This window comes from Pleurodeles waltl, chromosome 9, assembly GCF_031143425.1.
Source record: "Pleurodeles waltl isolate 20211129_DDA chromosome 9, aPleWal1.hap1.20221129, whole genome shotgun sequence".
NCBI classification, from domain to species: domain Eukaryota; kingdom Metazoa; phylum Chordata; class Amphibia; order Caudata; family Salamandridae; genus Pleurodeles; species Pleurodeles waltl.
Window position 1 is genome coordinate 1,158,031,489 of NC_090448.1, and position 13,455 is coordinate 1,158,044,943.

Genomic DNA, 13,455 nt, shown 5'->3' on the forward strand with positions numbered 1-13,455 from the left:
GCAACTTTAGGGGTTGAATCATTACTCAAAAGAAGAGCACTGCCTCTTTTCTGCAAAATATATTGTATGAATGGTTGTTACCTTTTGTCTGTGAACCCCCACTGAATCACTACTGAAGCCGGATACCCCCTCTTCAGCAAATTCTACGATTTGAACCTCAACCCAATGCACAAATCACAGAAATAAATCACAGTATACATCACACAACAGTCATGAAATTCACAAACAGATAATGTGAAAATTGAAATTTTAATGAATAAGTTCAAAGTGTAGTTTTAGTTCTAAAAGGAGAAGTTACATTCTAGATTCTAACAGATCACCGTCTTTTTTGCTCCTAAAACATGCATTCCATTTGTCAGTTCCTAAGCGTGGTTCATTCGCGCGTGCCAATCGTCCATACTAGATTCCGTTTGCAGAACTTACGCTGCTCCCACGAAACAAGACAAGGATACCAGCTCCATTTTTACCTTCCCATTTCCACGGATCACACGTTAAGGCCTGCCATTGCATGCAGAACCATGTTGACCATTCAATAAAGAGACGCACTAAGGATATTTCTGTACAAGTGTCCATTTTTTTTTACACTGATGGGCCAAAACTAAATAACAATTTGCAAGTTGCCAAGATTTCCCACAGATCTTTGTGAGGGTTGCAAAAAAAATCCTGCTCAACTTTGCAAACTCCTTTTTCTATTCTGTTTGGAACAAAACTGAGTAGAATGGCTGAGGTGGAGAGAACTGGAGCTGCTGGTGTTGTTAATGAAATGGAGAACTACCGACTATAATGTATGGGATGGTTGAGAACACGCCATTATTAGGAAACGGAGTCTACTTTTAGGGTAATGAGTAATGACCCCTACTGTACTGACAAAGGTTTAGCACCCACAACAATGGTAAGTTGCCCTGCTATTGCTCCCTAAAAGGAAAATCTTCCGGGGATGTATTGTTATCGGATGTCATTTTCTATAAGGTTATGCTATGTGGCATAATGTTCATGATATAACCTAGAGTCATTTCAGCAAATCCGAATTCTTGAGAGGGTATGTGTAAATCTCAGGGGATGGACAGTGATGGTCTTTGACCCTTTAGTGCACTGTGCCTTCCATTCTTGTCCTTGGATCAGTGTTGCAGTTACGTACTATTGCTACCCGGATTTCTCATTATTGCTCATCGTATGTGGCATGTTGTGTTTGCTCAGTTTCTGGAACCACAGGTTCTTGCAATTTTTGACTCTCTGTAAAGGACTGGTGTGTCCTGCTTGTGAAGAGGGGAGGTATCAATCAAGCACTACTTATAAAGTGTGGCTTATCACCCATAGGGTATCAAGGCACTGAGTTGGGCACGCTGATCATTCGAAGGGCCAGGTCTTGAGATCCTTCTTGAATTGCTTCAGTGATGCAGCCTGTCTGATTTTGAGAGGGAGTGTGTTCCATGTCCAGGCTGAGAGGTAAAAAGATCTGCCTCCAGCTGTGCTTTTCTGGATTTGGGGGATGGCGGCGATGTGGGAGGATTGGAGTTGCATGGCGGGGTGTAGGAGGTCAGGCTGTGGTTGAGGTAGTCTGGTCCGATGTTGTGAAGTGCCTTGTAGGTGTGAGTCAGTAGCTTGAAGGTGATGCATTTGTCGACTGGGAGCCAGTGGAGGTCTCCAAGGTGGGCGGAGGATGTCCAGGATGAGTCTGGCTGCTGCGTTCTGGATTCTCTGTAGTCTTGCTTGTAGCTACTTTGTGATGCAGGCATAGAGTGCTTTGCTGTAATCCAATTTGCTGCTGAGCAGGGCATGGGTGACGATCCTTCTGGTCTCAGTGGGGATCCATTTGAAGATCTTTTGAAGGAGCCGCAAGGTGTGGAAGCAGGGTGAAGAGCCGGCATTGGCTTGACGGGTCATGGAAAGTGTTGAGTTGAGGATGATGCCCATGTTGCTTACATGGTCGTGGGGGCACCTTCCCAGGGCGGATGACCACCAGGAGTCATCCCAGGCAGAGGGGGTTTAGCAGAGTACGAGAATCCCTGTCTTGTCCGACTAGAGACTCATGCCACTGTGGAAGTTTCTCTTGGCTGTTGATTGGTCGTTGGTCAGGGAGAGTATCAGCTGGGTGTCATCAGCATAAGAGACAATGTTTAGTCCATGCTGTCTGAAGATCTTGGCGAGCAGGCCATGTAGATGTTGAAGAGGGTTGAGTTTAGTGAGGATCTCTGGGGTACTCTGCAGCATGTTTCTTTGGGTGCCGGGGTACAGGAAGGGAGTCTGACACGGAGTTCTTCCGGTGAGGAAGGATCAGATCCATTCCAGTGCTTTGCCATGGATGCTGGCATCATGGAGTCTGGTGCAGAGGGTGGAGTGGGAGACTGTGTCGAATGTGGGGAAAAGGTCGAGGAGGATGAGGGCGGCCGTGCCTCCGTGGTCCAGTATGGCACTGATGTCATCTGTGGCTGTGAGGAGGCCTGTCTCTGTGCTGTAGTTGCTCATGAATCAGGATTGTGAGGGGTCCTGAAAGGGGTTTGATTCAAGAAACTGTCAGTTGTACGTTGATGGCTTTTTCCGTTACCTTGGCTGGGAAGGGGAATAGTGAGATGGGTCTGTAGTTTTTCATCTCCCCTGCGGAGGTTTTCTTAAGGAGCGAGTTGATCTCGGACTCCTTCCAGTCGCATAGGATGGTGGCAGTTTCGATAGAGCGGTTGATAGTCTGGCATACCTCTGCTGCGATGGTGGCACTGGCCAGGTTGAAGATGTGGTGTGGGCACAGGTCAGAGGGTGCCCCTGAATGAATGGAGTTCGTGAGTTTCCAAGTCTCTTCTGTGGAGATAGGGGTCCAGTGGTTCAGGATCTGCGGCGTGGGGTCCGTGGTGATGCTGGTGGGCGCAGGTTTTGGTTCTTGAAACCCTTGTATATGTCTGGATTTTCCAATTTAAAAAAGGTGGTGTGGTACACCCTATTCTTTTTGTGGAGAAGGGAGAACTGCCTTTGCCTGTTGATTAACAGTGCTGACGTGTCCTGCTCTGCTTCTCTTGCTGCATATATGTGGGGGAGGTAAATTTTGGGTGGTGGGGTTTTGGACCGGGGACTTTTCACTACTTTGGACAAGTCAATTGGTAGCAGGGCCTTCTGCACACCAAGTTCAACCTACACCGAGAGGCAGTCAATTCAGAACATGATTTGGTATACTCTGTATATGTATTTATCCATTTATTGCAAACACTACTCAAAATCACATGCACTTGAACTTAACACATGAAATATGAATCTCAAATTAACGCTAAAGAACATTATATGGAGTAGACTGTAATAAATTTTAAGAGACTATAAGATTCTTCATATCTGATGCGCCTGATAATCAGTTCTTCTGTAGACAGAAACTAAACAGGTACTAACTCTGGATGTGCTCTAACTCTGCATGTGTTATCACCACACATGTTAATCTGTACTATACGATGCCAGGTGCATATGATTCAAAGATAAGTTCTCTGTGCATGAAAAACACTTTGTCCTTCTCTCATAGTCTCCCTATTACCTTTCCCCAACTATCACCACCGCTTCAGTTCACTACATTAAAGATCCTTAAGAAATGCTGTTACTTGTTCATCAATCTTATATTATTTGAGAACCTACAATTAAACATGTTTGCAAAGGAAAATATAATCGTGATCAGTCACACTTTCCATAGTCCACTCTCTGCAAATCAATCAATTTCTGCAACATAAAATATCCGATATATTAAGGCGAAACAATTATTAATCTCATCATTCACCTTTCATCCATCCTGAGTACAATTAGCTGCTTCGAATGATGTGGGGAGTGTCCTTGGATCCTGGGCAAACTGTAGTTACTAGGCACTAATCTACTGGACCTTGGCTTCAAAGGAACCATCCTCAAGTACATCTCATGCAACCTCTTCGACAGATCCAATAACATTCCCTGCTCACGTCACTTCCTTTCAGCACCGACTCTGGAGTACCGTAAGGCTCTAATATCTCTCCAGTTCTCTTTAGGCCTACCCCATCCCCAGATCTTATGAAATACTCAAACGTAAAATGAGTCAACTACGGCAATCATTTGCACATTCTCTTAAAGTTAAAATTACAAGAAAGCTAGCCATCTAAAGACTAGAGAACGGTTTGTCTCCAAGCTTTGACGCTTAAGAAGTCCGCTCAAAACTATTCATTCATTAAACTTAGCTGTCTGTAGGCAAGCCAGCTTTTAGCTTTCTTTTCTCAGAAGATCTCTTGTGCACCACACCAAAAACTTACAGCGGGATTCAAGCCAGCAAACAACAACATTCTATGGCTTTCATGTCACTCTAATTTGCTTGCTTCTTATTCAATGGCTTTCCTTCCTCTTTGTGTTTGTCCCTTATGCAGCATAGACTCTTTACCATCCTTTTGATTGATGACTTGTATTCTTCCACCACTCACATTCAGGGACTATGTTTTTTCTTTAAGCACTTTATTATAGTGAATGTGTTTTCCTGCTCTTCAAATACCACCCCCCAATACTCAATGTTGCTCCCTTTTCTGCACATCCCATCCCACCCCACTCCATATCTGTCACCTGTTTTTTTTCTCCCAATCTCCTCACATTCCCTACCCTGCCCAGCCCACTGTTCTTAACTTCCATCCTCAGCGTTCACTGCTTCCCGCTCCCTCTTCTCTGCTGCTACAGGGCTGTGTGAATAATTACGCGCAATTATGTGAAATGCAAATATGTCATCTCACACAACATTTTAGAGCAAAATGCACCCTCCCTTTAATTTCTGGTGCAAGGATGCATTTAAACAAAAGCAGTTGAACACCTGCTACTGTTTCTTTGTTCCCGTGTGTTTACTGTAAAGTTTTACAGCACGTTGCATAATTTGTGGTAAATTTGTTTACCACAATTGGTGCCTAATTATGTGAAGTGGTGTAAATGACGTAATTTGAGGAATTCAGTGTAACAAGCATAACACAAAATTCCCAAAATTACACAAATTAAGTCAGTATAGTTTGTTTCACCCAGGTCTCCGATGATCGCCCACCTCGCCTTTTCCAACACAAATAGTTCCTTATTTTCCACTTTTCAAGGGGGCTGTCAGCTGCCATTTGCTGCATACGGCATAGTTTTCATTTAAGGGGCTTTTGTGTAGGAAAAAAATCGTTCAGCCATCTTAGAATAGTAATTAGAAAAATAAATATAATGGCGCCAGTGTTATTGTGCACACACACACACACACACACACACACAGAATGGCGTAGCCAGGAGTATCGTCAGGAAACATATGTGCACACTCATGTCATCAGGCGTTTCTTTTTTATTTTTATTCACTTCATTGGTTGATGCTGCTGAGCACTGGCAAAGCCAATTGGCCAAAATAAAACATTGGTGCTGATTGGCTTTGCCAATGTTTTTTTACTTTGCATCTTTCTTCAACTTACTTCTATTATGACTTTACGGAACACACTTCCTCAAGCCAGGGAGTGTTCAGTTAATTTCAATAGAGTGACAAATCTATTATGCAACCTGGTCTATTCAAATTTATCCAATGAGACAAATCTAGTAAAATAATGTCCCCATTCGGAGTTGGGAGGTTAAAAACCCTCCAATGTAAGCCAAAAACAATTTCTAGAATGTCAGTGTTAGGAAGGACAACGCTGCACTCAACCGAAGAGGCCCACCTAGGACGAAGCGGGTCTTGGGTTGCTGGTGTTCTGGTTGAGAGAGGACCTGGCTTTCCAATTCTGGACTATTCTTATTGGAGCAGGACCAAGACTGAATTGCATATGGCTGGGTCTCATCAGAGGCGGCATCATGGGTAAAACACAATGGCTTAGGATGCTACCCCAAATGATTGCCAGTGGTTAGATTATCACATATTTGTAGGTGTTTGAAGCATCTGGGGATAGATACATCTCAATTATTTCCGTTTAATTTGGAATCTCAATGGTCTACTAATGCTCTGGTTACAGGGTCCACTTCTCACCTCAGTGTCACATTAAGTCAAAAACACTGCCCTGTCCCTACATGAAAGAAGCCACCTCAGGAGATCTGCAGGAAAACAGGTTCATTGCTTTCCAGTCTGCAGCTAAATACCACAGAGACACATACATCTTTCAAACAAAGCAAACCCAAAATTCCAAGATAACATCAAGGTTGTGTCTACTGCAAGAAGGTTTCCAGCCGAATGCGAGCCCTTAGAGTCGCAATGACACACCTAGCTCAATCCGTAAACACCAAAGCATAACAATCTGACTCAAAAACCTACCCTGACCAAGGCAGAATTCAAGCACAGTCCAGTTGTAGCCCAGGCCTACTTCTGCCAAGCAGATCTATGCAAGCATCCTCACCTCACAGCTTGCAGGTGTTACACCTGGACAGCAGTCTTCTCTCTGACTGTAGTGATATGCACAAAGGTCAAGACGAAGACGAGATGGCCAGAGTTTGGAAGAGCTTCAAGGAACACAAGAATCCGATGCCATCCTAACAGAAGGCCCCACCAAGACCGTGTGCTTCACTGCACTTTAAACAGGAGTGGGTAAAGGTAGCCAACCAACAAAGACATTTATAGCAAGCTAAGCCCAGATGCCCCCAAGAACACTGGTAACAAGGTGGACAAAGGATACTGTTTGATGGAGTCCACCATGGAGCCGTAGCAGCAATCGTTCAGCAGGCACTGTGGGAAAGAAAAAACTGCAATAAGGAGAAACGGCAAAAGATGTTTACAAACATTTAACAATCAATGTTCCATAATAGTCATTGCTGCTAACCTCTCAAGAAGATCAGTTATCAATCAGTAGAAAAGTACAAATGAGAGCCTGGCCTTGCCTAGCTGGCATTCCACTAATAGGCAGCAGGCTAGAGGTCTGCTTTGAGAGAAGGGTGAGCTCCCTTGATGCAACTATGTAACTACGGGCCAGATGTAGAAAGCTTTTTGCATGACGCAAACTGCGAAAATCGCAGTTTGCGCCATGCAAAAAGCCTTTTGCGATGCTCATTCGCAAAGTGCGAGTCGGTACCAACTCGCAATTTGTGAATGCGACTCGCAAATAGGAAGGGGTGTTCCCTTCCTATTTGCGACTTGCATCGCAATTCAGAGTTGCTTTGTGACCGCGAATGCGGTCACAAACCAACTCGCAGTTACCACCAGTGTCACACTGGTGGTAACTCATTCGCAAAAGGGAAGGGGTCCCCTTTGTGAATGTCGACAAAAATATTTTTTCAGAGCAGGCAGTGGTCATATGGACCACTGCCTACTCTGAAAAAAACGAAACCAAATGGTTTCGGTATTTTTTTCATTCTGCAACTCGTTTTCCTTTAAGGAAAACGGGCTGCAAAATGAAAAAAAAAAAACTGCTTTATTTACAAAGCAGTCACAGACATGGAGGTCTGCTGACTACAGCAGGCCACCATCCCTGTGAGTGCAGGGACTCGCTATGGGGTCGCAAAATGCGACCCACCTCATGAATATTGATGAGGTGGGTCTTTGCAACCCCATAGCGAGTCGCAGAAGGTGTCTGAGACACCATTCTGCATCCGATTTTGCGACTTGCAAATTGCGAGTCGTTCCGACTCGCAATTTGCAAGTCGCAAAATTGGATTTTCCTACATCTGGCCCTACATTCCCTTTCCATTTGGAGCCTACACAAGTATGGGCTGGTTGGAAGATTTTTTGTCAGGACTTAGTTTGGTTCCAAGGATGGCCTTGGTGAAAGGAGGAGAACATGCTCAGTTCCTATATAGCAGTCCAAAAAGAAGGAGAAAAAGCGTTGCTTGGTATCCTCTACTGACCCAAGTTTGTTTTTTATCACAAGCCACCCCCTTTCTGAATCATTACATCACAGGGCCTTTATTAGCCCTTTTCTGAATCTTCAGAAGTATTATTTTCCTAATATTTAGAGATCTCAACTTTAGTTATCTGGAGGGGTGGATGATAAATTCCGCTGCGTCAGGGGACCTGAATTATTTTGGCCACTTCACATTATGCCTGTATTGCGGAGCTCTGGCCAAATTCCACCAACCTCCATGCATCAGAGCTTTTTCCTGCGCACAGCTCACCAACAGTAAGTTGGCAAGCACAATTGAGATTTGGCATACCCCAGTGCGATTTTTGGATGCTAGGAGGGAACCCGGTGAGATTTCTGCAATGCGAGTTGTCACGACCATTTGTGGTCAGAAATCTGCCACTCGATGAGAAAATCTACTCGAGCTACTGCAAAACCAACTCAAGAAGCATCACCCTCTGCTGGGCCGCGTGGTGCCATTCATGCTGATTTTGCAGTGCACCTGGCATTAAAAATTACCTCAACGTGCCTACTTCAGGCCCTTCGTGAAGCTCCACAGAATCTTGATGAGTTTTGATGCAACTCTGCAGAATTCCTCTGAGGGAAACTCCGCCCACTTCTAGTTATCTGCGGTTGAAAAACTTACAGTGGGCAATACCAATACTTAAACAGGTCTTTGTGACTTATCAGTTGGCTCTCTTGTCAACCACCTCAGTTTACTTCGGATTGCTCCTCTTCTTGTGTTTATGCCTCCTCTCAAGCATTGCTTCTTCCTCCTCTCAAGCATTGCTTCTACCTCCTCTCAAGCATTGCTTCTACCTCCTCTCAAGCATTGCTTCTACCTCCTCTCAAGCATTGCTTCTTTACCATCCTTTCTTCTGGATGTCTTGTATCCACCCACAGCTTACATTCAGGGAGCAAATTTGCTTTTAGCCTCCACAGATGTGTATTTATTTTCTTGCATCCTCCCCTTCTCTCCTCTTTGCTGCTTCCCCTTCACAGACTCCCCCCCATGCTCCTAGTGCTGCTCTCCCATCGACAGCAAATCTGTTACTTCCCCACTGCCCCCATTTTAGGACAGCGGTTTCCGAATTTTCCTTTATTTTTTTTCATCTGCCAGTCAAAGTTGGGCGCCTGCCATCTTGGAACTATACATTAAAAAAGAAAGCGAAAGTGGTAGCCACGCCATTGTGCAAGCATCGTGGCACGTGCGTCATTATGATGGCCCGCTGTAGCATCAAGATGTATGAGTGCATGTGGGATGGCGATACATTATATAGCTTTTTTCCTGCATGGACAAAGCATGTAAGTCTCCATAGTGACGTTCACCAATGTTACCACCAACCTAGTAGCCATTTCAGGTCAAACCATGTCCTATAATCAGTACCATAGTATTCACCATAGCTCTATACGTTGGGAGATCCCAATTTAGGATTTTTTAACCCTCACCCACCTAGGTGGCATGCTTCATCATCGGCCTCAGCTCCACGCTAAGCAGGCGCTGCAAAGCCTAGCAGGCCTCTCACCTCATGAGGGAGTTCTTTTCACTGCCCGTGACTATGATCTCTTCATGAGTGATTTGGTGGGTTATTCTGTGCAGTAAATGAAATGGTAGTAAAGATTAAAACTGACTTTGTAAACCCACATGCATCCGCTTTCTTCCGAGGGAATTCATGCCAAGATTAAAAACAGAACCAAGCGCACACCAACATAACCTAATTTGATCGGTGGTTCCTCTATTTCAGTGTGAATGTTTCACGCCGTGAATCGCCCACACAGGTCATATGGCGTTTCATCAGGACTCAGATCTTTACTCACCCAACTTTATGGGCATCTACACGGAGTTCCCCTACAGAAAATAGGAGTACATCAGAAGTGGATAGTTAAGAGGTGCACACCCCTTCAAGATCGACTCACGCGGATGGGGCCAGGTAACCCCGGTAAGAATAAGTAAGGGTCCCATGGAATTCCAGAGGAGTCAAGCAGTAAAGGCAAGCACCGACTGCTTTATTCTAGAAATTCCCAAAAACAGAATGTGCAAACAGGTGAGTACAGGACTACCTCAGGGAAAATCCAGACTTCCTTGCTTTCAGGGAAAAAAAAATAATAATAAACAAAAAAAAAAAAAAACTTTCCAGACTATATTTCCAAGACTAACTTCCTTACTGTGTGAACCTTTGCTCTGTGATTGTTCTAGACTGTTAAGGTGTAAAGTGCTAGCCTTATGGCTAGGTCTGCAATACAGTAATATGTTAAATACAAAAACAAGATGGCAGCCCTGAAGTAAGCAAGTATAAGAAGCATAAAGTTATACTACACACTTTGATGGAAGGACAACAGCTTTGTTATGGTACCTGCTTGAATCTCACAGGCCTCCACCTCCATACATTGTAAGCCGGTTGTGATCCTACGCTCCATTTAAATCACTTTCAGTAACTAGACTACTTTAAAGAGGACCAAGAGGAAGGGCAAAATAGGTGTCCCACCAACAGCAAGTGAATGACATGACATAAGATTATAAAAAAACAGTTTGGGTGGTAGGTAGATGTAATTTGGGAAATTATTGAGTACATACATATCACCATATTTACATAAGGAGATGTTAGGAGGGCTTTGGGGGTGCACAGGTCAGTGAACCAGGGTTAACTAAGTCCACTTTTCAGCTTTATGAGAGACTTGAGTGGTTTTGAAGGTGGTAGGACAGAGGATGTGTAAACTAATGGTGGGGTGGGTGGTGCACCCATGCTGAGACCCTAGGGGTGATGGTGGTTTGGAGGAAAAGGACAGGAACTGGAAGATGCCAGATTTCATATTTTGCCAAAATTTAAATGCCCTAGATCTTAGAGGAATAACCGTGAGGGAATGGATTGCCACCCAGCAGCATACTGCAGTAAGACTGGAGACTGGGGCTAAAGGTTGGCAAGGAGAGTCATATTCGTGCCCCACCTGCATAAGGACAAAAAAAGCCAAAAATGAGATTGTGTTTCCAAGGGGTTTAATGTAGAGCAAGAAAACCAGAAGTCCCAAAGGCGAGCACTGAGACACTTCGATTGGCAGATGGGAAACCACGAAAGTGAAGAGCACCATGAGAGGGAGAAAGATTAATCCGAGCGATAGGAGGAAAACCACTTAAGTGGCTGATTTGCAGTCTGTGATAAGGCCGACAACAGCGTAAGGAATGAATACCCAGTAAGAAAGAACAAAGCAAAATAAAGAAAATGTGGATTGAATATGTTCATATTTTATCTTCTGAAATATTTTGTGTCTGAGTTTGCCTATTTTTGCAAACAAGTATTTCAGTCAGATGGCCAGAAGGCATGGGCTTAAAGTCAGGGTCAGTTGTATAAACATTCATCCTAACTGAGGATGTGGTGGCTACGTCTGGACGGGGTGGGTGGATCTGTACTGTGCAGTCTGGAGTTGTAGAAATTAGCAAGTTACTTACCTTCTGTAACAAATGACCTGTTAGAGACATATTCTAGTTGCAGATTCCTTACCTTAGAGTTTCCCCCAGGCGTCTGTCTGGATCCAGAAAACTTTTTTAGCAGTACCCTTGTGCACCGTTAGGTGGCGTCGATCGACTCCGCATTCGTCGTTAGCATCAGGGCCACCGGATGTGGCTTTGCGGTTCATACATAGGCACCACCACAGCAAAATGTCAGTTTCTTTTCACAACTTTCCATGCCAGAAGCGCAGAGCCGTGAACACTGACTGGTGTGCCAGAACTAGGGCCCTGAAAGGGAAGTCCCTGTCTCTAGAAATCAGTTTGCAGAGCAGGGAGAGGTGTGGGTCTTCAACAAGAATAGGTCTATACCAGATAATTTGTCACCAAAAGTGCATAATTTGTGAATCTGATAGAGACTTCTAGTTGCAGATTCCTTACCTTAGAATAGATACCCAAGCAATACCATACCCAGAGGTGGGCTGCAAACCAAGATCATACAAGGAAAACCTGCAGGATCAAACAAGCAAAATGCCCATCCCTGTGGACCTGACTATTCAGGCAGGAGTGTTTGGTGAACGTGTGCAAGGATGCCCATGTTGATGCCTGACAGATGTCCAGGACTGGGACTCTGCATGCTAACACAGTGGTTGCAGCTGTGGCTCTCGTAGAAATAGTGCGCAAGCCCTCTGGGTTTGCTTCTTAGAAAATGCATAGCACATTATAATGTCTTGAGATGGTTCTCTTCTGAACTGCTTTAACTTTCTTAGCACCCACATAACCCATAAAGAGTTGATTGTCCACCCAGAACTCTTTTGTACAATCAAGATAGAACGCCAAAGCTATTTCTGGGTCCAGATGGTGGAGTCTCTCCTCTTCCTTGAAGGGATGTGGGGGTGCGTAAAAAAGTAGGAAATGTGATTGTGTGGTCTACATGAAAGGCTGTGACCAACTTAGGCAGAAAAGAAGCCCTAGTACAAAGCATTACCTTGTCAGGGAGGATGGAGATGAAAGGTTGCTTCGAAGAAAGCCTGTAGAGCACTCACTCTGCAGTTAGAGAAGGTAGAGACAAGAAAGACTGTTTTCAAAGCAAGTAGGCAAAGTGGGAAGTTGTAAATTGGCCTCAAAGGAAGTGCACGTGATAGGTAAGAACAAAGTTCAAATCCCATTGGGGAATGATGAACGGGGAAGGATGAAATATATGGATAAGGCCCTTAAGAAATTGTTCAACAATGGGAGATTTAAACAAGGAGGGTTGGTCAGGCAATCGGAGGAAAGCCGAGATGGCAGACAAAACACTTTAGGGTGCCCAGAGCAGAGCCCTGCTGGGCCAATGATAGAATAAACAAAAGAACCTTTGAAAGAGGGGTTTATTCAAACGAAAGGCATATACCGTTTTGGTGGAGGGGCACCTGGCTGCCAAGATAACGTTACAGACTTTGGGCGGAAGGTCAAAACCCGTCAACTGCCGACGCTCAATCTCCACGCAAGAAGACGGAGACTCAACAGGTTCGAGTGGAGAAACTTCCCCCGTTGCTGCGACAGAAGATCCTCCTGAAGGGGCAGTGTGATCAGAGGATCGATGGCCATGCTCAAGGGCTTGGGATACCATACTCTTTGTGCACAGTACGGAGCCACAAGAATGACTTTGGCCCAGTCATTCTTGACCTTCTTGAGAACTCTGGGCAGAAATGGTATTGGTGTAAAGAGGCCTGAGTTCCACCGGAGATCAAAATTGTTGCTGAGTGAGTACTGCCATGGAAACTCGAAAGCGCAAAACAGCTGACATTGTCTTTTCTCTGCGGAGGCGAACTGATCTAACCACGGCTCTTCCCACTGCTGAAAGAGACCTCTTGCCTCCTCCCGATGGAGACACCTTTCGTGATCGACCAGGCATTGAAAGCAGAGTTTGTTTGCTCGGACGTTCAGAGAGCCTCATGACAAAGAGTCCACGACCGCACCCCACCCTGCTTGTTGCAGTACCACATGGCCGTGTTGTTGTCAGTGAACACTTGCACCACTTTCCCTTTGAAAGAGGGAAGGAATGCTTTCAAAACTAGTCTGATCACCCTGAGCTCCAAAAGGTTGATATGGAGCTCAGACTCTGCCGGAGACCAGATGCCTTGGATCTCCACCTCTCCCATGTGGCCACCCCATTCCAGGAGAGATGCATCTGTCACTACGGTGAGATCTGGTTGGAGAGGGAGAAGGATCTGCCTCTGACCCAATCGCAGTTCAAAAGCCACCACTCCATATCTTGTGCAG

At 44.9% G+C, this 13,455-nt stretch overlaps 1 protein-coding gene across 2 annotated transcripts in view; it reads right to left on the reverse strand.

The window, feature by feature from the left end:
* CDIN1 (CDAN1 interacting nuclease 1) overlaps positions 1 to 13,455 on the reverse strand; it is a 574,168-nt gene that overhangs the window by 283,999 nt on the left and 276,714 nt on the right. For both annotated transcript variants that reach the window (XM_069209034.1, XM_069209035.1), the window contains exon 8: positions 6,591 to 6,640. In XM_069209034.1, the coding sequence (XP_069065135.1) occupies positions 6,591 to 6,640 (50 nt within the window). The remainder of the gene's footprint in view (positions 1 to 6,590; positions 6,641 to 13,455) is intronic.